Below are 25,095 nucleotides of genomic sequence, written 5' to 3'. Positions count from 1 at the left end.
TGTATGTGTGTGTGTGTGTGTGTGTGTGTGTCTTTCATCTGGGAAATAAATGGTCTAAGGTGGATAGAAACCCCATGATGGGATTTTTAAAAATTCCTTTTTAATAATATATGGTGCCTTAATATCAGTTAAAAACTCACTTAAAAAAAATTAATTTGAGGAGTGTGATGAACAAGCCTGTGAGCACAGCTAAGACCACCACTTCTGTTTAGAGGGATCTGCTTGGAAGCCCCAGGACACAGGAACTGAGGAGCAGCCTGGGGCAGGATCCTTCCGGTTTCCATCTGTACCCAGAGATGATCCTGTGCCACAGTGCTCCTTACCCAAATATGGCTGGGAGAGACCTGGTATCCCAGAATTGCAGACATGCCTGTGAGCACAGGTAAGACAACCACTTCTGCTCTGAGGGACCCACCAGGAGCCCTCAGGTCACAGGAACCGAGGAACAGCCTGGGACAGGATTCTTTCAGGGCCTGGAACTGACCCTGTGCCACAGCTCTCTGTATCCAAATAAGGCTGGGAGAGAGTTGGTCTCCTAGGAGTGCTGACATACCTGTGAGTGTAGGTAAGACTACCACCCAAGAGGGACCTGCCCAGAGCCACCAGGACACAGGAACCAAAGAACAGCTGGAGACAGGATCCTTCTGGTTTCTGTCTGCACCCCGGAGTTGACCGTGTGCCACAGCTCTCCATATCCAAATTCCTCTCAGAAAGAACTGGTCTCCCAGGAGTACTGGCACACAGGCTTTCAGGAGGGACAATCCATAGTCAGAGACAGCAAGACCAGCTAACAGCAGAGATAACCAGATAGCGAGAGGCAAGGGCAAGAACATAAGCAATAGAAACCAAGGCTACTTGACATCATCAGAACCCAGTTCTCCTACCACAGCAAGCCCTGGATACCCCAACACACGAAAAAAGCAAGACTCTGATTTAAAAATTATATCTCATGATGATGATAGAGGACTTTAAGAAGGACATAAATTACTCCCTTAAAGAAATACAGGAGAACACAGGTAAACAGCTAGAAGCCCTTAAGGAGGAAACACAAAAATCCCTTAAAGAATTACAGGAAAACACAACTAAACAGGTGAAGGAATTGAACAAAACCAACCAGGATCTAAAAATGGAAACAGAAACAATAAAGAAATCACAAAGGGAGACAACCCTGGAGATAGAAAACCTAGGAAAGAAATCAGGAGTCATAAATGCAAGCATCACCAACAGAATACAAGAGATAGAAGAGAGAATCTCAGGTGCAGAAGATACCATAGAAAACATTGACATAACAGTCAAAGAAAACACAAAAAGCAAAAAGCTCCTAACCCAAAACATCCAGGAAATCCAAGGCAAAATGAGAAGAACAAACCTAAGGATAATAGGTATAGAAGAGAGTGAAGGGCCAGTAAATATCTTCAACAAAATTATAGAAGAAAACTTCCCTAACCTAAAGACAGAGATGCCCATGAACATGCAAGAAGCCTACAGAACTCCAAGTAGTTTGGACCAGAAAAGAAATTCCTCCCATCACATAATAGTCAAAACACCAAATGCACAAAACAAAGAAAGAATATTAAAAGCAGTAAGGGAAAAGGGTCAAGTAACATATAAAGGCTGGCCTATCAGAGTTACACCAGACTTCTCACCAGAAAGCTAGAAAATTCTGGGCAGATGTCAGATCCTAAGAGAACACAAATGCCAGCTCAGGCTACTATACCCAATAAAACTCTCAATTACCACAGATGGAGAAACCAAGATTCCATTACAAAACCAAATTTACACAATATCTTTCCACAAATCCAGCCCTACAAAGGATAAGAGAAAATGCCAACACAAGGAGGGAAACTACACCTTAGAAAATACAAGAAAGTAATCTTCTTTCTATAAACCCAAAAGACGATAGCCACACAAACATAAAAATAACAGGAAGCAACAATGACTATTCCTTAATATCTCTTAACATCAATGGACTCAATTCCCCAATAAAAAGACATAGACTAACAGATTTGATATGTAAACAGGACCCAGCATTTTGCTGCATACAAGAAACGAAATTTAGCGTCAAAGACAGACACTACCTCAGAGCAAAAGGCTGGAAAACAATTTTTTAAGCAAAAGGTCCCAAGAAACAAGCAGGAGTAGCCATTCTAATATCAAATAAGAGCAACTTACAACCAAAAGTTATCAAAAAGTTTAAAGAAGAACACTTCATACTCATTAAAGGAAAAATCTATCAAGAAGAACTCTCAATTTTGAACATCTATGCTCCAAATGCAAGGGCACCCACATTCATAAAAGAAACTTTACTAAAGCTCAAAGCATACATTGCACCTCACATAGTAATAGTGGGAGACTTCAATACCCCATTCTTATCAATGGACTGATACTGGAAACACAAACTAAACAGAGATACAATGAAACTAACAGAAGTTATGGACTAAATGGATTTAACAGATATCTGTAGAACATTTCATCCTAAAACAAAATATACCTCCTTCTCAACACCTCATATAATTGGTCACAAAACAGGCCTCAACAGATACAAGAAGGTTGAAATAATCCCATGAATCCTAGTTATTAAAACAATGATTTAATGAAATTTGCAGGCAAATGGATGAAACTTAAAAATATCAACCTGAGTGAGGTAACTCAGTCACAAAAGAACACACATGGTTTGCACTCATTGATAAATGGATATTAGCCCAAACGTTTGGAATACCCAAGATTCAATTCATAGACCATATGAAGCCCAAGAAGAAGTCAGGCTTCTTAGAAGAGGGAACAAAATACAGGAGGAAATATGGAGACAAAGTGTGGAGCAGACACTGAAGGAAAGGCCATCCAGAGACCTGGGGGTCTCTGGGAAAGGCCATCCACCTGGGGTTCCATCCCATATACAGTCACCAAATCCAAACAGGAGCCTGATATGTTTGTCTACGGAGAGGCTCTGCCAGAGCCTGACAAATACAGAGGCTGATGCAGTCAACCATTGGACTGAGAGCAGGGTCCCCGATGGAGGAGTTGGAGAAGGGACTGAAGGAGCTGGGGGGGGGGTGGTGGTGGTTTGCAGCCCCATAGAGGGAGCAACAGTGTCAAATGGCCAGGCCTCACACTGCTTCTGGGGACTGGACCACCAACCAAAGAGTACACGTGGAAGGACCCATGGCTCAGGCTGCATTTGTGGTAGAGGATGGCCTTGTTGGACATCAGTGGGAAGAGAGGCCCTTGGGCCTGAGGGTGTTTGATGCCCCAGTGTAGGGGGATGCCAGGGCAGGGAGGTGGGAGTAGGTGGGTGGATGGGGGAGCACCCTCATAGAGTCAGGGGGAGAGGGCTGACATAGGGGGCTCTTGAAGGGGAGACCTGGAAAGGGAAAAACATTTGAAATGTAAAGAAAATATCCAATAAATTAAAAAAATCTGAAAAAAAATTAATTTGAGATTACACATGCCATCCCTTTATGACTAGGAGGCAGGAAGAATTGGTTTCTTGGCTTAGCTGTGTCCCCAAGTCGACCCAGGCATGACCCAGGCATGCTGTGTGTGATACAGCCATACAGCCAAGGCCTTTGCAAATGCTTCTAGCTGCTGCTTAAGCTGCAGATACTGGGAGGCACTGCTGGGAAATGAAGGCAGCCTATGCAGACAGCAGGCCTAATCAAGACAGAATAGAAAAATTAATGGAAATTTAAAATGCCAATGCTATCGTAAGTAACTGGGTTCTTTGAACATGAGTTCTGCGGGAAATCTGGGATCACTTAGCTGGCATTTTGACCCATACATTGGCCTGAGAATAGGCTTATATAGAAAATAGGAGGGAGATTAACTTCAGTTAAATGCATAGGAAAGGATGTTAATTCAATTTATCTAAAGAGAAAGGGGTATAATATTATGTCCACAGATACTAATCTCCACAGAGGAGAAGAATAAATGAAGATTCCTTTGATTGTTTTTGAGGATAGAAGGAAAAAATAATGGTAATTGCTTTTAAGTGTTTTTATAAGTAATAGTTGTTTAAAGAGATATTAATCTCCATTGCAGGTAGGAATAAATAAAAATTGCTTTGTTTTAAGGCTAGAAGGGAGAAATAATGGTAATTGCTTTAAGTGTTTTTAAGTATGCATGGATGAATAAGTAAGTCCAGGCCTTTGATCTCAGTGTGTAGGAAACAAAAGCATCGAGATAGAAACCCTATCTCAATAAAATAAGTAATAACTGTTTTAAATGTTTTGAATTGTTTTAATTATCAAAATGAATGAAGGTGGTTATAAGTTTGGTTGTATTAATGCTATTATTACTAACCCTCTGTGAGAGAGGTCAAAGTAGAGCGAGCCTAAAGAAAAAGAGGAAGCTGAATGTAATCAATCTAGATTTTTTAATTATTTCAGATTACCAGACAAAGAATATGCTGTTTTGGTAGAAAGGCTCTATATTTGTGTTATCAGGAAAGGAGAAAACACTTTGGACCCCTTCCAAAGAAATATGGATCAGATATGATAGAAGAAGACCTCCTGAAGATCTTGGCTGCAGACAGGAAGAAAAAAAAATCAAGAAGACCAAACAGGACAGGTAACATGAATTGCTGATCCCGCTACATGGGAACAGCCCTGTAACTGGCTGGGACAAAAATGTCTCTAGCCAAAACTTCAGCTATCCATAGCCAATAAATCTTGCTGGTTACAGGATCCTCAAAATTCATCATGCCATCCTTCGCATAGCATGATGAAGTAAATTTATGACAATTCGGTTATTGACCAAACTAACTCATAAAAACTACAGTTGTCTTTTACCCAATCAAACAAGGAACAAAAATTCAGCCTTAGCTGATCTGTGCACCTTGCACAATCCATATAAATATCTTCATAGAACTAAATTTTGGTTGTAAGATTCATATATTACAGAATGACTCACATTGAGTACAGCTCTGACAAGATTCACTCTTGGGAATGCAGAGCCCACTGTTCCAGCTCCCTGCCTGATCCTACCTCACCTGATGCTGTTTCCAGAGACTTGCTTCCAGAACAGCTTCAGGAATGGCTGCTAATCCCTGATGACCTTGGTTCATCCAGCTTTTTTTTTTTTTTTTTTTTTTTTTTTTGGTTTTTCGAGACAGGGTTTTTCTGTATAGCCCTGGCTGTCCTGGAACTCACTTTGTAGACCAGGCTGGCCTCGAACTCAGAAATCCGCCTGCCTTTGCCTCCCGAGTGCTGGGATTAAAGGCGTTCGCCACCACGCCCGGCTACAGCTAGCTTTCTTAAATCCAACTAGTTTTTCTAGTATTCTTGACACCCCCTAAAAAATAATTCTTCATCTGAATTCAGCAGGAAGCAGTCATAGAAAATTGTCATCCCAATCCCTTAAGTTGGGGTGTCTGGTTTTTATTATTTTATAAATTATAGATGTGATTTTAAGGAATAATTTGGAAATATTTGTAATTTTGGACAGGGAGGAAACTAAATGGAGAGTTTAGATGCAAGGATTTCAATCTTTTCTTTCTTCTCCTCTAGCCTTCTTTCTTAGGTAAAGGGATGGGGGTTGAAAGGAAAACAGGAGGATAGAGTAATATTATAGAAGTTAGATAAATGGGGATAGATTATTAAATTTACTCTTAAACTAAGCATTTTATAGCCAAAATCTTACATTGGAAGAAACCTTTATATTTTGATGCAGAATTGAAATTATATTTTCTTACATTGGTATATAATTTTAGATATTGATACAGGTTTAAGATTTTCATTGGTACAAATCTTTGTGTATTGATGCAAAATTTAAAATTAATTTTGCTGCTTTTAGGTAAGCATTGTGCCTATGCAACTCATTTAAAAATACAAGGCTTAGACCCAGTCCTTTTAATAGCTGCTATTACAAACTGTTTAGGATGATTGAGTAATGCAAGTTAATACTCAGTCAAACTCATGGTCTTGTTAGATTCTAATTTAGTTAGTTACAATAAAGTGTCTTCAAGGTTATTCAAATAGTGAATAGCTAAAAGTAATCAATGTTTAAAAATTCAGTTATGCTATATAGATTGTCTTCAAAAGCATCAGAGATCCACAGAATATGGCATTTAAAATCATTTCATTATTAATAGATCTTTTGACTATGAGACATGTCTGCTCCGGAAAGCACCTTCACTCCACTTCAACAAAGGAGATAAACATCCATACTTCCAGGTGGAATTGCTTCAATTGTGGCAAACTATCCACTGGGCAAGTGCCACGGACAGACTCAGTCAGTCCTTCAACCCGTGCGGAACCAGGACACTGGTACGTGTGAGTAAGGAGTCGGCAGATGACAAAACAGACACGGACACCAGAGAGAGAGTGTTGTATCTGAATGTAATTTCTCAAAGTGAGCACCAGACTTATAAACCAGAAGGAAAACAAGAAATCTAGGCGATACATCAGCCAAGGTACATCGAGATGCATAATGGTTCTTTACACAAAACAGGAAAAAAAATGCATACATAAAAAGCTGACAGGAGCCAGGCAGTGTTTACAACTGAGACAGGAACAGCCCTATTTAAAATCGGCTATTCACAGGAGCCAGGTGAAAGGTCTGATGCAATGCTAGTCTATTGTTAAGCCCACCACCAGGGGTCCCTTAGTAAATACCTAATTATGGTATCCCTCTGGGCCTAGTGAAAAACATGCACCAGGAAAGCTCTGGTCTACTAACCCTTTCATGAATAATACAATGCCCCAGTTCCTCCTAAAACCACAACCCACCTTCTTTCTACTATAATGTAATGTAGGCTGACATTCATGTCTGTAATGAGAATTCTAAGTATACTATTTTGAACTAGCCCTGAGATTACTAGCTCCTATCCGGCAAACTGTGAGATGCCTGATTGCTAACTGTCAGCACTGGGACATTTTGTCTGAATAAGTAACAAGTCCATGGTCAGCTCAAGGACTGCTTAGGACATGGGTGAAGGCCAGGGAGTAAAGTTCAACCTGATTTAGGTTATTTGTAAAATCATTTCTTGGAGACACCTATAATAAAACAATACTGAAGGAAAGCACACAGTTCCATTCACTAATGCAGGGACAGGTTTGGAGGATTTATGTCAAGGTTCCAGGAGACTGAGTTTCCATGAAACTCTTTGCTTCAGGACTGTGTCCAAGCTTTTTGGCTTGCCATGTAGTCTTTACTGGAGTGGGTGTGGCAGGCAAGAAATGCCCCAATTTCATCTGCAGACATAATAATGTCCAGAAATGACAGATGGGCACAGGATAGTCGACTGCTATGTTCTGCCAAGACAGGGTAAGATAATCATTCACAATTCCTGCTTCACTCAAAGTCTTTCAGATGTTCTGGGCCAGAAGGCTGAAGACAGATGCTCCAACACTGGGGACTTTCCAGGAAGTCAGCTGTTTCTGACACTTGTATAACTTTTGGAAGCAGTGTCTTTGTGCTTCCTGCATATGAAGGTAATATTTAATTCCTTTTCAAATCTCTAATGGGGTTGAAGACAGTCTCACAATTGAACTTAAGTTGTTTAGCACTAAAGATGTTCTAGATTTGAAAGGATGTTTTTCAGATAGTGATACAAGTTGAAATCAAACATGATTGAGGTATAGAATTCTAAACTCATTAAGTTAGGATAGATGATAGAATACTTTATTTAAATTGCCAAATATGATGGACTGGACATTAAGTGTATATCATACCTTATAATTTGCATAATTGTTGTAATTGTGTTCAATTTATATCTGAGAGAAAAGAGCCTGTTTAATTGGACAAAAAGGGGGAAATGTAGTGGGATACTTTCTTCAAGGTTGCCAAATTCATATAGACTGAAAAAACAAACAAACAAAAAGAAAAAGAGCCTTTTATTGGACAAGACAGGGGAAATGTAGAGAGAATCAATAAGTACTGCATGGAAACATCATCTGTCAAGAAAAAGCCTAGCAGGAACTAGCCAAAGCTATGGCCTAGGCTTTTATTCATATATAAGAAGTCTCAGACTTGTTATTTTAGGGAACAAGGAGGCTGGGTGGAAAAGTCCGAGATTACATTGAGATATTTATTCAATGTGATCAAAGGAACAGCAGAATGGCTGTGGATCTGTGCACTCATCTTGTTCCTGTCACTAGTTCCTAAGCTATTAAGCACCCGAGGGACCAATAGTTTTTTTTCCATTCCCAGAACCAAGATGTCATACCAACTCAAAAAAAAAAAAATCAACAGTCTGTTAATTGATTAAATGAAAGGATAATTTAAAAAATGAAACTGCTTTCTCTGTATGAAGCTGATTGCTGTGAAGTACTTTAAAGCTGTGCTTGTGGAGCTTGCTGACAAGAGCCTGATACAGCTGTCTCCTGAGAGGCTCTGCCAGTGCCTGACTAATACAGAGTGGATGCTCCACAGCCATCCATTAGGTGGAGCACAGGGTCCCCCAACGAAGGAGCTAGAGAAAGTACCCAAGGAGCTGAAGGGGTTTGCAGCTCCCTAGGAGGAACAACAATATGAACTAGCCAATAACCCCAGAGCTTCCTGGGACTAAACCACCAATCAAAGAAAGCACATGGAGGGACTCGTGGCTCTAGCAGAGGATGGCCTAGTTGGTAATCAATGGGAGGAGAGGCCCTGGATCCTGTGAAGGTTCTATGCACCAGGATAAGGGAATGCCTGGGTCAGGAAGCGGGAGTGGGTGGGCTGGGGAGCAGGGGGAGGAAGAAGATAGGGGATTTTCAGAGGGGAAACTAGGGGAAACTTTTATTACATTTGAAATGTAAACAGAGTAAATACATGATAATAATAATAATAGTAATAAAACATGTGCTTGTGGAGACCAGAAGATGGCAGAAGATCCCCTGGAGCTGAAGGGTCAGGAGGTTGAGAGCCACTAGATGAGAGTAGGTTAGGACACAGACTCCAGTCCTTCCTACCATCAGCAAGCTCTCTTAACCACTGAGCCATGATCACCCCATGACTAATTCTAAATATACAGTGCTGCCAGGCCACTGCCGGGACTGGGAGAGGGATTCGCAGGGCCATTTGTTTTAATGCTTTAAATTTTTTTTAAAATTGTTTTTTAAGTTACATTTATTAATATGTGAGTGTGTATGTGTGTGCGCCTCACTGTGCACGTGGAAGTCAGAGAACAACTTGTCAGAGTCTTCTCCTTTTATCATGTGGGTTCTGGGGATCAGACTCAGGCTGTCAGGCTTGGCAGTAGGAGCCTTTATTTGCTGAGCCATCGTACTTAGGTCCTTACCACTGTTCCAGCTGCCAGTCATTTTCCTCCAGGCTACTGGTGGCTCTGATGGGGATGAAATGCACATTTCTCTTTATTAAGGTGCTTAAGATGTCTTTTGATTTTACTGTAAGATATTTTCTGAATTTGAAGATGGGAAAAGGGGATAGAAACTGTGTATAAAGAAAATCAATTGTCCAATTGAATAGCAAATGGAGAAAGCTCTATATTAAGTAAATAAATAGACCTTGTACGGCCACTCTCTATTCTCAACTACATCTTGACTTCACCACCCATAATGAGATTAACTTGTGAAATTCTTAAAACCTAAAGTTTATGAAATGGCTCTGCTGTCCAAAGAGTGCTTGAAACATTAGATTTTTTAAAAAACTGTTTTCTAATCTTTTCAATACCTCTATATTATCTAAATGGCTATGAGATCTAGTCATAGGCTAGAAACAGGCAAAGCATAGCCTAATCTTAAAAGCATAATCTTAAAAGAATATTTTATAGGCAGACATGTTGGCCTAGGAAGCAGATGGTCTAGGACAGAATAGGGTCTCAACAGTGTATAAAAGAGGATGTAGCATACTTGGAATTACGACTGAGTAGAGTTCTCGGAGTCAATAAAGAGTTAAACCACCAGGAACCAACACAGACAAGAATAGGCAGCAAATGTCTCATATGAGGCTATGCCAGTGCCTGGCAAATACAGAAGTGGATGCTCACAGTCATCTTTAAGATGGAACACGGGGCCCCCAATGGAGAAGCTAGAGAAAGTACCCAAGGAGCTGAAGGGGTCTGCAACCCTATAGGTGGAACAACAATATGAACTAACCAGTACCCCCAGAACTGGTGTCTCTAGCTGCATATGTAGCAGAAGATGGCCTAGTCGGCCATCATTGGGAAGAGAGGCCCCTTGGTCTTGCAAACTTTATATGCCCCAGTACAGGGGAATGCCAGGGCCAAGAAGCCAGAGTGAGTGGGTAGGGAAGCAGGGCAGAGGGAGGGTATAGGGAACTTTCGGGATAGCATTTGAAATGTATATAAAGAAAATATCTAATAAAAAATAGCTGAAAAAAAAGAATAGGCAGCAAAGTCAACAGCAGGAAGGCAGAGGTGGAGAGAATGGCCAACCAACGGCTGGTTCTACTTGAGACCCATCACATGGGAGAAAGCCAACCCCTGACACTATTCATAGTTCTCTGCTATGCTTGCAGACAGGAACCTAGCATAACTGTCTCCCGAGAAGCTTTATCCAGCAGCAGGTGGAAACAGATGGAAAAACCCACAGTCAAACATCAGGAGCAGCTCGGGGAGTCTTGTAGAAGAGTTGGGGATAGAATTGAATGAGGGGTCAGGGACACCACATGAAGACCCAGAGAGTCAACTAACCTGGGCCTACGGGAGCTCACAGAGACTGAACCACCAACCAAAGAGCATGCAGGGGCTGGGCCTAATTCCCTACACATTTAGCAAATGTGCAGCTTGGTCTTCGGGTGGATCACCTAAGAATTGGAGTGGGTGCTATTTCTGACACTGTGGCCTGTCATTGGATCCCCTTCCCCTATCTGGACTGCCTGGTTGTGCCTCAGTGGGAGAGGATGTGCTTAGTCCTGTTGAAACAAGATGTCCCAGGGTGGAGAAGTATCCAAGGGTGGTTTCCCCTTCTCTGAGAAGGGGAGGGGGTAAGAAGGGAGGGACTTGTAAGGGCAGGACTGGGAGGAGAGGAGAGAGGGGGGGGGTTGTGATAGGACTGTAAAGTGAATAAAAAATATAAATCATTGGAAAAAATACAGAAGCTGTTCAGCTATTGGGAAGTCCCCAGTTCTCCTAAGGCCTGGGACCTTGAATATAGTTTATACCCGTGATGAAATGGAGTTTAAGAACTTGTACAAGTGACATCTGCTGGTTTCCTCAGAGATCTCAGGTGGAGAGAGGGTAAGTCCACAAAGGTGAAGGGTGGGGCCCAATCTTCCACAGGTTTGCAGACCCCCCCCCAGGCAGAGCCAGTCCCACTGCCTGCTCAATACCAATCTAAAGTTTCTATTTTATGTTTTGGGTGTTTTGCCTGCATGCATATTTGGGCACCATGCACATATCTGGTGCCCATGGAGGCTTCTGAGCTGGCATCAGATCTCCTGTGACTGGATTTGTAAGATAGAGCCACCATGTGGGTGCTAGACTCATAGATTGGTGCCTAGTTCAATAATTGTCATCAGATAAGCTTCCTCCAGCAGCTGATGGGAGCAGATGCAGAGACCCCATACCCAAACATTATGCAGTGTTCAAGGAACCCCAGAGAAAAAAAGTATTGTAGGAGACAGAGGGGTCAAGGACACCAGGAGAACACAGCCCACAGAATCAACTAAACAAGGTTCATGGGGGCTCACAGAGTCATAAACAGCAATCATGGAGCCCAAGTGGGCCTCTGACCATTACCGGAACCTGCAATGCAAATGTGCTATTGTTAGGGGCTCTTAGAAACTGTCTTGAGAGGAACAATTAATTACCAGGTATTCCTTGTGACACTTGTGACTTTGTACTTCCTTGTGACTCTTAACTGGTATCTTTGGTATTTTTTTTCAACAACGCCCTCCTCACTTCCTTGAGTTGTGGTTTTTTCCTTTAAATACCCCCTTATCCAGCTACTCGGGGTGCCATGGTCCTCTACCCCGCGTGGTGTATGACCGTGGGCCCGAGAGTGCTCTTGAATAAAAATCCTCTTGCAGTTTGCAGCAAGACCGTTTCTTGTGGGTGATTTTGGGGTGTCGCCTCTCCTGAGTCAGAACGTGGGGGAGTCCTCACGTTGTGGGTCTTTCATTGTATATTCACAAAGGCCCTGGACACAAATCTACAAAAAATAATTTATTAATATATGATAGCAGATCACTGTGGGGCTTCAACTACTTCACTCTCTTCTGCAGACGATTTCACCACTGAGGGTGTTTTCTTGACCTCCCTGGAAGAACAATGCCAAGGTGTTCAAACTTTGAAATGAACAACTTGCCCTTAGCCCCTCATTGAGTTAGACACTTGCCATAATTTATCCTGAGTACTGGCCCCTAAATCACACCGACATTTCTTGTTGAATTTGAGTATATTTCTAAGCCGAAGTGGCAACTTTATCCAGACATATTTTCCCTAGGAAACAGAAAGAGAAACATTAATTTGTCTTACCCCACTGTCTCCTCCACAGCACCCAGTCTCAAACTTACCTGATTCTTTCTTTCCTTGTAGTATTTCTTTCTCCTTGGAAGAAAACATATACAGAAGTCAGTTAGTGATTGAGTCATTTTGTGAGTGTCTCTCTCTGCTGAGAGACACCTCAGCTCTTTCCATAACAAGAATCACCCACGCCCTGGGACTTGAGAACAATTCCATGCATGCCTGACTTCTAGGAACTTTTGTCCTGAGGCCCCACAAGGCGCCTGGGGAGATCTTTGTCTATGGGTTGTCCTGGAGCATAGCCACAGTGCCAGCATGACTAGAGCCCCACTTACCCCTGTGGACTAGCTTTTCTCTTTGAAGAAACCACCCTGGACAGAAGCATTTTGCTGTCCAGAGCCTTTTCCATTGGTGCCTTTAGACAAACTCTCACATACAGAGTTTCTGAGGTGAGGGAGGGGGCACTCCTGTTTGCCTAGCACCAAGTCCACAGCTCAGCTCATAAACTCCGAATTTCACCCTGCAGACTGCCTCTGAGGAGTGAGTTGTGAGAACAGTTTAAAGAACATGGCTAGGTGGGTGTGATGGATTATACCTAATCCCCAGTACTTGGGAAGTGGAAACAAGAGTTTTGAGGCCAGCCTTGGCTACATAGGAGTTTCAGTCCAGCCTGAGCTAAGTGTGAAACCGTGTCTCTAAATAAATAAATAAATAAATAAATAAATAAATTTTAAAAATGTAGTTGCAACTGAACCTGAAATAAAAACGTTATTGATGACTGGGGGGGGGGGGGGGGGGAAGGAGGCAGTAAAGGACATGACTAGCACCAACATACTCTAGCCATCCTTTCTGGTTCCAAGAGAATTAGAAAATTTGGGTTGTGTTTTCCAGATGCAGCTGCTGCACAGATTTATAATTAAACACGACCAATGGCTGAGCACAGTGGAATGAAAGGACAAGGGCCCCACCAGGGAGAATGATCCTCTTTCTGACATGCCCTAGAAAGTGGCCGCACCAGACATTTCCTCCCAGTCTTCATTTCGTTAGAAGAGAGGTACCCATTTTCCATCATCTCTCCCGGCCATAGTCCTGTGAGGTTTGTGTCAGTAAAAGAAAGGACTGGATCAGGCAGTGACCGAGGCGGATGAGGAGATGGTTCCCCTTCCTGCACACGAAGGGCTGTGTCCCACCATTCACAGCCCTGCCCTTGACACTGTGGGCTCCTCTGCTTCTCCCACATAGACTGCAAGATGGAGCCTCTGGCTGCAGCAGATGGCACTGGCAAAAGCTGGTGCAGCCCAAACCTATGGGTTTCCACCCTCTCTGAAGGCCTGACAACACCAGAGGCACACATGCTGGTGCCAGAGGCACACAACTCCAGTGGCACACATGCTGGTGCCAGAGGCACACATGCTGGTGCCAGCTGCCTTGTTGGGAGCCAGGTAAAACAACAGAGAGGACAATGCTCCTTCCGGAAATTGTCTCCCAGTCAGGAGAGTGAATTAACTTAGGTGAGTTCCAAGCTTTCTGCTAACTCTTAGCTTCTTGAAAGATTTTCTCATATTTACCGTTTGGGCTTTTCTTTATCTCCCTTTTTTGTTCTGTGGGAACAAACCTGTTTTGGAAGAAAACACAATTCTGATTACCAAAATGACCACTGTCTCTAAATGACTCATTACTTCACTTACCTGAGGCCTTACCTGCTCATGAGCACAGGAGTCCCTCTGAGCTAGTCTTCCTCTCTTCACAATACCTAGCTTAAGGTTTCACTTAGTATTAATACGTTGTTCTGACTGTTTCAGATAAAAATTCAGAAAACAAATTTTTTTGTGTGTGTGTTTCTCTCTTGGGAGATATCTTGGCTCTTCCCATAACAAGAATCACCCACGCCCTGGGACTTGAGAACAATTCCATGCATGCCTGGCTTCTAGGAACTTTTGTCCTGAGGCCCCACAAGGCCTCTGGGGAGATCTTTGTCTATGGGTTGTCCTGGAGCATAGCCACAGTGCCAGCATGACTAGAGCCCCACTCACCCCTGTGGACTAGCTAATAATAATTTCTGTTAAAAGTGAAAAATAAGAAATATTTTTAACTTTGTCAAAGTGTATACTAGGAGCCTAAACCAGGGTGCTGTTGAGAGACCAAGAACAAGGGCAGGAGGCCTCCATGACAGCTATAGGTCACCCTGTCAAGATGGTCTCAATGTGTAAAAAAAGAGAAACAAGTGAGGACATGTTGGGAAGAAAGGGAAAAAAATTAGTACTATTTGTATTAGAAACAAGCAAAAAGCCAAAGAGATCAAGTTAAATCATATTGGAAGCAATAAAATGCTGATAGGGTGGCAAGTCACAAAATGAGGAGATCTGCAAACCAACCCTAATTCCCCTCACACATCCTCCACACCAGAAACTGTAAGTACAACATTGATGAAGACGTACAAAGGAGCTGAGGGCAAACTTAACTAAAGATATGAAAGTTCTATGTAATAAAAGTTTCACAACTCTTCTGGAAGAAATGTCAGGCCAGTCTTGGCTACAGGTTCAAAATATAGAAGACCCCCGGGCGGTGGTGGCACACTCCTTTAATCCCAGCACTTGGGAGGCAGAGGCAGGCGGATTTCTGAGTTCGAGGCCAGCCTGGTTTACGAAGTGAGTTCCAGGACAGCCAGGACTACACAGAGAAATACTGTCTCGAAAAAAAACAAAAATAAAATAAAATAAAATAAAATAAAATAAAAAAAATAGAAGACTAGCACCAGAGAGATGGCTCAGCAAGTACAGATGCCTGTAACTAACCCTGCTCCAGTAAGTTCTATCGCTGAGATCCAACATGGCGGAAAGTCAAGAACTAGCTCCCTCTGATCCCCACATGTGTGCCCCACTACATAATAAATAAAATTGTTTTGAGACGAGGTCTTACTAGGTAGCCCTGGCTAGCCTAGAACTCCTTATTATAGGTTAGAATGGCTTTGAATTCAGATCTGTTTGTCTCTGTTTCCCAACTGTACTGGCCAGTTTTGTGTCAACTTGACACAGCTGGAGTTATCACAGAGAAAGGAGCTTCAGTTGAGGAAATGCCTCCATGAGATCCAACTGTAAGGCATTTTCTCAATTAGTGATCAAGGGGGAAAGGCCCCTTGTGGGTGGGACCATCCCTGGGCTGGTAGTCTTGGTTCTATAAGAGAGCAGGCTGAGCAAGCCAGGGGAAGCAAGCCAGTAAAGAACATCCCTCCATGGCTTCTGCATCAGCTCCTGCTTCCTGACCTGCTTGAGTTCCAGTCCTGACTTCCTGTGGTGATGAACAGCAAGCAGTATGGAAGTGTAAGCCGAATAAACCCTTTCCTCCCCAACTTTCTTCTTGGTCATGATGTTTGTGCAGGAATAGAAACCCTGACTAAGACACCAACTAATACATTTTTTTTTTAATTTAGAAAGCTGAAGCTGGAGAGCTGTATCAGTAGTTAACAACACAAGCTGATCTTCCAGAGGGTCTGGGTTTGATTTCCAGCAGCTAACATGGCAGCTTAGAACTGCCTGTAACTCTGGTCCCGGGGCCCCGCACCCTCTTAGGTTCTTTGCTGGCAACACAAGCACACACTGCACAGACACGGGTGCAGAAGCAACGGAGAGATGGCTCAGTGGTTAGGACTGCTTCCTGATCTTCCTGAGGATTCTAGTTTGGGTCCTAGCACTCACATTGAGTGGTTCACAATTGCCTGTAACTCCAGCTTCAGGGAGTTACTCTCTTTTGGCCTCCATGGGCACCCACACACACATGGAGCAGACATAGGGATACATACAGATAAAAAAAAATAAATCTTTAAAACAAGGAGAGAAAGGCTGGGCATTTATCTCAAAGATAGGATGCTTGCTTTCTTGTACAAGGCCACATTTGGGGCTCTGGCCTGTTTCTGGTACAGGAAAGGCAGCAGGATTAATGGAAAATACAGGTGGTTATTTTAGACCAATGAAAAAGAATGATTCAATAAAAATTATTATGAAATAGGCTAGAGAGATGGGTCAGTGGTCTGAGTTCAGTTTCTAGCACTCCTCTCATACAGCTCATAATAGCCTGTAATTTCAGTTCCAGGGGATTAGACATCCTCTGAGCTCCGCAGGTACCCATACTCAGGGCAAAATTATACATTGGAAAGAAAGGGATTCTCTACTCTCAACCCTACTAAAAAGCAGATAGATGAAACAAACTCTCGAAGGATTAAAAAACAAATAACTGTTGGGTATGATGGATCATGTGACCCTATCACTAGGGAGATAGACTCAGGAGCATGAGGAATTGAAGGCTAGGCTAGGTCAAGTGGTGCATTTTTGGCTAACTGGGCTACGTAAGACCTTGCTTCAAAGAAACAAGAAAGGAAAATCAAGAGAAACAGGTACAAATGAAAACCAGCGTTAGGGATGTGCTAGAAAGTAGTAGCAGAAAGTGCCTGAGGCGGCAAAGCCTCCTCACCAGAGCATAATTCGTGGAAGGAGGCACCACTGGTAGATGAGTGACTTTGCTGAGCGACACTTCCTTTTCCACTAGGCTGTTTGTTTGTTTGTTTGTTTTACAAGGTATAGTAATGCTTTGGATGGTCTGCAAAGTTTCCTTGTGCTTCCAACTCCCAACACTTCCTGTTAGTCTCTAAGGAGGTAAAACTGACCTGGGGTGTGAAGGGTGGGACCCAGGCCTCAGGGTCAGGGAGAGCACAGCTCTGCTCTGGGTTTAGACTGTGGGCCTGAAGTTGCTCTTTCATCTGAGAAGAGGATGGACAGACACCCTTCCTTGAAAAGGTTTGTGATCAGGTCAGACAATAATGGAGGACTCTGATCTGTGCAGCTGGCACAAGCACCAACTCTCCTAAGGATGCCAAAGGCAGCGCTGACGCACACCCAAGGCTCTGCCTGTGGAGTCAGGACTAGACAGGTCTTTCCCACTCATATCTTTTTAAAATGACTTCTGCTTTAATTTACCTATCATCCTTTCTTTAAGGTGGGAGTAGTAAGCTTTCATTGCTTGGCTACAAAACAGGTGGTGGGTCTATTATCATTTATTCAGTTTTCACCACTGACTAAACTACTAAAGGGTGACTTCTCCAAAGTCTTTTTTTTTGGGGGGGGGGGGAGAAAGGGGTTTATTTGTCTTACACTTCTGTAGCAGTGTTCATCATCAAAGGAAGTCAGGACAGAAACTCCAACAGGGCAGGAACCTGGAGACAGGAACTGATGCAGAGGCCATAGAAGAGTGCTGCTTACTGGCTTGCTCCCTATGGCTTGATCAGCCTGTTTTCTTATACAACAGAGGACCACCATCCATACCAGGGGTGGCCCCGTCCACAATGGGCTGGGCACTCTCCCATCAATAACTGTGGTGGTAGCACATGCCTTTAATCCCAGCACTTGGAAGGCAGAGGCAGGCAGATTTCTGAGTTCAAGGCTAGCCTGGTCAACACAGAGTGAGTTCCAGGACAGTCAGTGCTACATATCCAAAGTCTTACTAAGTGTAGGAGCACAGCTCTTGCTTAGCGTGCACAGGCTGTAGATGAATCCCAGACCTCAGTCCCTGTGCACAGTCACTGCAGCACTCATCGATCCATTGCTTTTCTCTGACTATTTTCTAGAATCTCTGTGTTTGTTTTTTTGTTTAGATAATTTCATACATTCCTGGCCTGAACGCACTAAACCACTGAGGATGTCTGTGAACTCCTGTTTCCCAAGGACAGACAACAGAAGTGTGCCAAGCTTCTTGCTCTGATGCTATTTTAAGGAGTGGAACTGATGGGATGTTTCAGTTCTCTTCTTTGAACACCACTGCTACCTACTACAGGCAAAAACCTGGGCATGCTTCCTCTTCTCACAGAGCTATCATTTACATTGGCAGAAGAAACAATGAAGATATCAATAAATGCAAGCACAAGGATGAACTGTACACACAGTGACAGAGCACCACAGGACTGTGCAGAAATCTCCCAGAAGATTGTGGAGGGTGAAGCCACCAGAAGGTGTGGAGGGTGTACGGTCTGTGCCCTGGCCAGCGGGCATCCTCCCAGGGGTGTGTAAACCGACCCCGTGCTGATCTTTGCTTTCCAAGCTTAAAATTGAGCCTGTCCACACCGAGAGAGAACTCACTCATTGCTCCAGAGTGTCTCACATCAACCACCCCTCTGATACTAAATCAGAAAGTTACCTAAGGACCTGACATGGAGGAGACATGCTTCCCAGACAGGATACCTGTGAACACACGGGGACGTCACTTGTAGACAGAGAGGGTAAGCGACGCTGCTTTCCAGTTTCCAGGTTCTAAATCTACTACACAGACAGGGTCCATTCTGGATCCAAGCATGTACTGTTGTCCTTACCTCAATGAGACAGAAAATGATAATCAAAACTATCACTACGACGGTCACAGATATCGCCAAGGTGACTTTGTTATTGTAGCCGAACTCTGAGACTTCTTTTTCAAACTGAAATATATAAGATAAATGGACATTTCTGTTGTTGTTAAATAATAATAAAATAAAAAGAAGGCTAATTATTCAAAATCTATTCTTGCTTGAACTGTGCATGGTAACTGATACTTTTATATAACCTAGCACATAGGCAAATGAGGCCAGAGGATTGCTATGAGTTCAAGGACAACCCTTGACACCAATACCAGGCACGTTCTGGGCTAACCTGGATTATACAGTAAGACTCTGGATCAATGAAACTATAAGCGGGACTTGGTTTGGATGGCACACACTTCTAATCCCCGTACTTTGGAGTCAGAAGCAGGTGGATGTCTGTAAATTCAAGGCTAGCCTGGTCTACTTAGTAAGTCCAAGGCTAGTCATAAATACATAGTGAGACCCAATCTCAAAACAAAAAAATAAAACAACAACAACAAAAAATCCAAAAGTCCCCAAACAACCAATAAATGCAAGCAAAACTAAGAGTAGAGTACATAGCTTAGTAGGTGAAGCCCTTGCATAGCATGTGTTTAATGCCCAGCACTGTAATACGAAATGACAATAAGAAAAAAAAAAACCCTAGTAAAAAATTTCTATTTCAGTAGCATCCAAGATATCAAAGTTGGATGTGCTATCTTTCTAGCACAGTTATTATAGTTTGTGTTTTAGGTTGGCTTCTGGCAACAAATTTAAAACTACAGTGGGAATCACTGTCTTGGCTGGGCTAGAGTTATGTGATCAGAGTAAGATCTGGACTGGAAGCCCCTGGTCATTTCTGCTGAACTGGCTGAGGAGACTGGGGGCCCCTGTCCCAGCCCTGTCCTCACCTGACTTCGTCCCAGACTCTTCAGTTTGCCTTGGGTTTCTGTGTTTTCATTGATGTAGTTCTCAGTTTTCCACTGGTCTGTATCCCAGTCGGCCCTGGACAGCTTGAAATCTTGCTGCTCGCTGAGGAGCTTCATCAGGAGGCCTGTTCTGGAGATGAGCTTGGCACAGGACAGTTGCACTTCACTGTCAGAGCAGTCCATCTTCAAAGTCCTGATAACGTGAGAGATGAGCCTTCTCACATCGTTGTTGGGGATGAGCACCCGCAGCTGCTGGTTGAGATGAGATTCAAACTGTTCTCCTGGTGTCATCAGCGATGGGTAAGCAAATTCTTGAAAGTTTTTGGGCGAGTCAGACCCCAAAATGAAGTGTAACTGTGGCTCCCTGGTTTGCAGAACAGGTGGAATTAAGCCTGGTATACTGGGTATAGGTATATCAGAATCTGCAGCAAGATTCTTAGCGGATTTATTTTTTGATGTAGTGACGATTTGTTCAAGAATATTTTCTTCAACATTATCTGTTGCAGCCCGATTTTCTTCAAGAGGCTTTTCTATAGAAGGCTCTGGAGCAACATATAATTCCGAAAAGGGCCTTTCTGGGTAACTCGGGTCTCCTAAAGATGAAAAGATCCCTCGTGCAGGGGAACTTACCAGGCTCCTCACTGCAGAGGATGCTGCCGGCCTCTTTGCAATCAACTGGAAATGAGATTTTTTCTTCCTAAGGTTTCTATGCCTCGCTTCAGGTTGTAAACTTGGGTTAGAACCCTTCGTTCTCTTCACATTAGCATTTGCACTTTCTAAAACGAAGATGGTATAAGACAAGTCTTTCCGTCTGTCTATGAACTCAGATAGAGAGTTTGTAGTAGGAGCCTTGTCCAGCAGGGGCGGTTCTGGGGAAGAAGAGAGCTCTTCCCTGTGCTCCTTTGGGAGCAAGGGCTCTGAGGGGAAGGAATGGCCCACTAACTCCCTGGGCTTCTGCTCCAGACCGAGCTGCTGCCAGTCCGTTGAGGGTGGGCTCCCGAGCTGCCTGTCCTTGGAGATGCTCTCCACAGGGGTCTGGACGCTCTGCTTGGTCCACAGGCTCTTGCCACTCACATCCTTGAAGTGCCTTTTCTGTATGCTTCCTGTCCCCTTGGGGACTCTGCTCATGCTGTGGAGCCGTCTCTCTGCCTTCTTGATCTCTGCAAGACTGTCTTCCCCTGCCCCAGCAGGTTCCCATCTCTTTTCAAATATTTGTCGTTTAAATTTGGGACCTACATTTTTAGATTTTGCCTTGTGCCTCCCAGGTTTCTTTTCCTTTTGAACCTCATCAGTGTCTGTGTCTAACAAATTTTCTAAAAAATAATGTTTATTCAATTTAATTTTGTAAGTCACATTACTGGACTTAGATTCATTTGTAACAGGAACACTTTCTGGGTCTTTCTGCAAAGATCCCAAGGAATTACTTGCATCTTGTTCCTGAGAAAACAGCAGTTTAATGAACGGTAACATTGAGGATATTATGTCTTCCATATTTCCCTCTGAGAAATATGGCAGTATGTAATTTAGTGCACTCATAACATCATTTTCATCATTAAAGTCTATGTTTTCATCCATGGAACTGGAATAGTTGGCATAATCCTTGTCTGAATTGCCCCTTTCTGGCTCAATAATGAGCTCAGTGCTAGTGTTCCCCGTCCGGGCCTGCAACACTTTCATAAATGCTCCTTCTGGGTTCCTTATAGATGCTTCTTCAACTGTCAAAAAAGAAGAGATTGTTGCCTTCAGTCAGAGAGAACTTGCAGCCCTTCCTCAGTCCACAGACATACGCCCTAATCAAATAAATTAGGGGCCGGAAAACACTGGTATGCCATTAGTGTGTCGGGGAAACAAACCTAAATTTAATCCTTTCATAAGGCAACAAGAGAGAGTGTCGTTGGCAAGGTAGCCACCATAGGTGTAACATTCCACAGTGTGCACACAGAATGTCTGTTTAAGACAGCCAATGGACCAGTAGAGCACAGGGCCTGAAGACAAAGCCAGCCTCTCTGCACATCTGACCAACCTGCAGAGAACCTTCTCAGGCTACCATTCCCACACTCTCCCATCTCAGCTTGAAAGGCCCATTAAGCTTCCTGTCTCCATCTTTTTGTGTGCCCTGTGCTGATACACCCACAGCTGACCATGATGATGGACACCCTTTGAGTGGAGAGAGGGCAGAAATGCTAAAGCAGATGCTTCTTATTCACATCTGGATTAGATGTCCCAATGTCTGCCCGTGGGCTCTCTTGCCACATATTCTAGCTCCCAGAATGGAAGGAGCATCCTTCTCTCTGTGCATCTTCTTGGTTCTTCCATTATATTTGGGATTGGGGGCCACGAGGTATAAGAAAAGGCATGCTGATTTTCTGGATTCATTCCTATGTACAGTTCATTTACAGAACAATGGCTATTTATGGATAAACATTACTTAAGTCATAAAATGCACAAGGTCAGAGCTACTCTTGTCTGGAGCCTTTTCTCATTTCATTTCTCATTCTTCCAGCTTCATGTGGGAGCAACACAAATCTTTTGATAGTGGGAATGTCAAGGGTACCACTGTGTAGCTATGTTTCTGTCCCAGGAGAACTATGAGGATTTTCCATGGCAGTGAGGGCTCAAGGAGGGGATGAAAAGAAAACTATGGGCCTATGAACAGTCTAGAGTTAGGAAGATATGACTTAGGCATGAAGTGACAGCAGTTGATACTTCTGATGTATAGAAGGGAAATGCTTACTTGCCATTTCTGAGGAAGAAGAGAATAATGCAATTATTTATTTATATAAAGAGCCAAATGCTCATTCTATTTACCATCCCCTAGATTAAGGGTAAAGATCTGCATTCAAGCTATTTAGACAAGAAAAGTGTCACATTTTGGAATGAAGTTCTTGCCAACATGCCTAATATAGAGAAAAATATTGTAGGACTAAGTATAAGCTATACCACTGAGCTGTAGCCCTGTCCTCTTCTAAACTAAAAAACCAACAGTGGTAGGTTCTTGTAGCAGTATATGCTAAAGGGCTTTAAACTCCCCAGTGGGTGCTTGAGTGTGGCGGTGCACATGTGTGTGTTCCTCCCTACCTACCCAAAAGGAGAGGACAGAAGAAGAGAAGGAGGAAGAAAAGATGGAGCAGTAACAAAGTAACTACTACAAGTAACAAAGGGTACTATAGTTCGAGAATAAGTTAATATATTGTGTTAGATCTGCAAAATCTAGACATGTATCTTACAAATATAATAACTAGATTATGTGGTTTTTATACAGGCTTATTGGGGTTGGAAATTACCACTGCATATTCTCACTAAATTGCCTAGACTGGCCTTGAACTTGGATCATCTATGATCCTATGGGGCTGGAATTACTCCCATGTGCCACCATGCTCAGTTTAGAAAATACTTAAAACTGTAAGAATAATCTGGTGATAGAAAAGACTGAGGTTGAAAACAAGTTGGGAGTTGGTCAGTATGGACATGAAGAGCTCTCTGCTCCATTGGCAGAGCAAGATAAAACTCACTGGTCATGTTGAACGGAAGCTTGAGAGATTATAAATAAAAAAGTATCACTTACAAAATTACAAAAGTAAACTAAACAAAACCAATCTAGAGATGTCAAAAAATCAGAGAGAATTTGAGACCTGATGTACATAAAACCAGCTTACAGGCTGCAGTGCATTGTATGCCCAAGTAATCACTGGAAGCAAAATGCCAAGCAGATAGCACAATTCAGGGTCTGTGGTCCTTCGTGTTATCCTTCCCACACACTCCTTTCTCTTGCTTTCTGCATAAGGAACAGTGCTACGTTTTAGTCATGTAATAATAATAGCTAAGAGCCCAACTTTCAGCAAGGAAGAAGTTATGGATGAATGAATAAAATTAAGCAATTATTTTTAGGAAAATTTTCATTACTAGTTAAAAATTAAAACATAAAATTAAATCATTTATCAGCAAGAGACTCACGACAATGTGTGGTGTTTGTCAGACATCCATTATGACAATGCAGTTTGATTGTCTTGCAGATAACCTCAATTTCAGCTTTAAATTTGCAGAGGCAGCAGGCCATGTGGCTAGGTAAGATCCTATAAATGGAGCAACAGAGAATTGGGTTACTGAGGTGTAGGAGAGGCAGCCCAAGGCCACTGCAGGCTTGCTGAGGAAGGAGTTCTTGAGGCATGAGGCATGGGCAGCTGGGTCTTGGAGACTCAATGGCAAATTGTTGCTGATACTGAAAATAATCATGGAGGGTGACAGGGATGCTCAACAGACAGGCAAGTGTCAGGGTGGCTGACAGGCATTCTCAATAGACAGGCAAGTGTCAGGGTGGCTGACAGGCATTCTCAACAGACAGGCAAGTGTCAGGGTGGCTGACAGGCATTCTCAACAGACAGGCAAGTGTCAGGGTCAACAGAATATTACAGTAGGCCTCAAACAGCCTACTTTAACCCATGCTCTATGGCTAAATAGCAACATGGATCACACAGATCAAATCTGGATGACTTTCATGTTCCAAAAAATAAGGTCTGTTTTGTAGCTCTTTGGTATAGGGTTTGTATAGCAGTGCAAGGCCCTGGGTTTGATTTTAACAATACACACACACACACACACACACACACACACACACACACACACACACACACTTACTTTGGGAGATACAAAGTGAAGAGAGGGCTGGAGAGATGGTTCAGTGGTTAAGAGCACTGACTACTCTTCCTTAGGTTCTGAGTTCAAATCCCAGCACCCACATGGTGGCTCACAACCATCTGTAATGAGATCTGACGCCCTCCTCTGGTGTGTCTGAATACAGCTACAGTGTACTTAGATATAATAATAAATAAATCTTTAAAAAAAACAAAGCAAAGAGAACAAGGGATAATAAATAACATAATGAAATACAATATAAAGTAAAGAGAATCTGTGAATTCAAAGGAAAAGCAGGGTAAGTCTTTGAGAAAACACTACCTTACTGATGTGAGAGAAAAATTTGCAACCACCAAGTAGCAGTCCAGTCAAGGTTATCAAGAACAGTCAATGTTTGAGAGTAGGATCTTTAAGGTCTCAATGATTCCTATGTTGGTCCTTCCTTCCTCCCTCCCTCCCTTCCTCCATCTGTGTGTGTGTTTTTAAGACAAGGTATCTCTATGCAGCCCTGGCTGTCATGAAACTTGATAAGGATACTATTACTGGCCTCAAACTCATGGGTAACATTTTTGTGCACTGTATGAAGGCTGTCTTTGTATTTCTTAAATGTTGATTTCTGTATTGGCAGAGAGCTGAGTACTGACTAGATTCTGGTACTGTTATTCTTAAAGTTCATCACCAGGGTTATATTTTGTAGACACCCTTCCTCCCTCACCTTTTTATTAGCTTAATAAAGAGCTGAAGCAGGAAAATAGGGCAGAACTTCCGGACAGAGAGAGGTACTCATGGAGAAGGATGGAGAGGTG

At 42.9% G+C, this 25,095-nt stretch overlaps 1 protein-coding gene across 1 annotated transcript in view; it reads right to left on the bottom strand.

Moving 5' to 3' along the window:
- Positions 1-12,088: 12,088 nt before the first annotated feature.
- Positions 12,089-25,095, bottom strand: part of LOC110304566 (uncharacterized) — an 87,134-nt gene continuing 74,127 nt past the window's right edge. The window contains exons 8-14 of the mRNA XM_085829511.1: positions 23,612-23,730; positions 19,640-21,372; positions 18,723-18,827; positions 13,936-13,982; positions 12,418-12,451; positions 12,236-12,343; positions 12,089-12,157 (exon numbers count right to left, since the gene is read on the bottom strand). Of these exons, the coding sequence (XP_085685637.1) occupies positions 12,089-12,157; positions 12,236-12,343; positions 12,418-12,451; positions 13,936-13,982; positions 18,723-18,827; positions 19,640-21,372; positions 23,612-23,730 (2,215 nt within the window). The remainder of the gene's footprint in view (positions 12,158-12,235; positions 12,344-12,417; positions 12,452-13,935; positions 13,983-18,722; positions 18,828-19,639; positions 21,373-23,611; positions 23,731-25,095) is intronic.

Source organism: Mus caroli, unplaced genomic scaffold, assembly GCF_978045245.1.
Source record: "Mus caroli unplaced genomic scaffold, Mus_caroli_1 scaffold_13, whole genome shotgun sequence".
Taxonomy (NCBI): domain Eukaryota; kingdom Metazoa; phylum Chordata; class Mammalia; order Rodentia; family Muridae; genus Mus; species Mus caroli.
The sequence above is the reverse complement of the archived record's forward strand: the minus strand, read 5'-3'. Positions and strand labels throughout refer to the sequence as shown.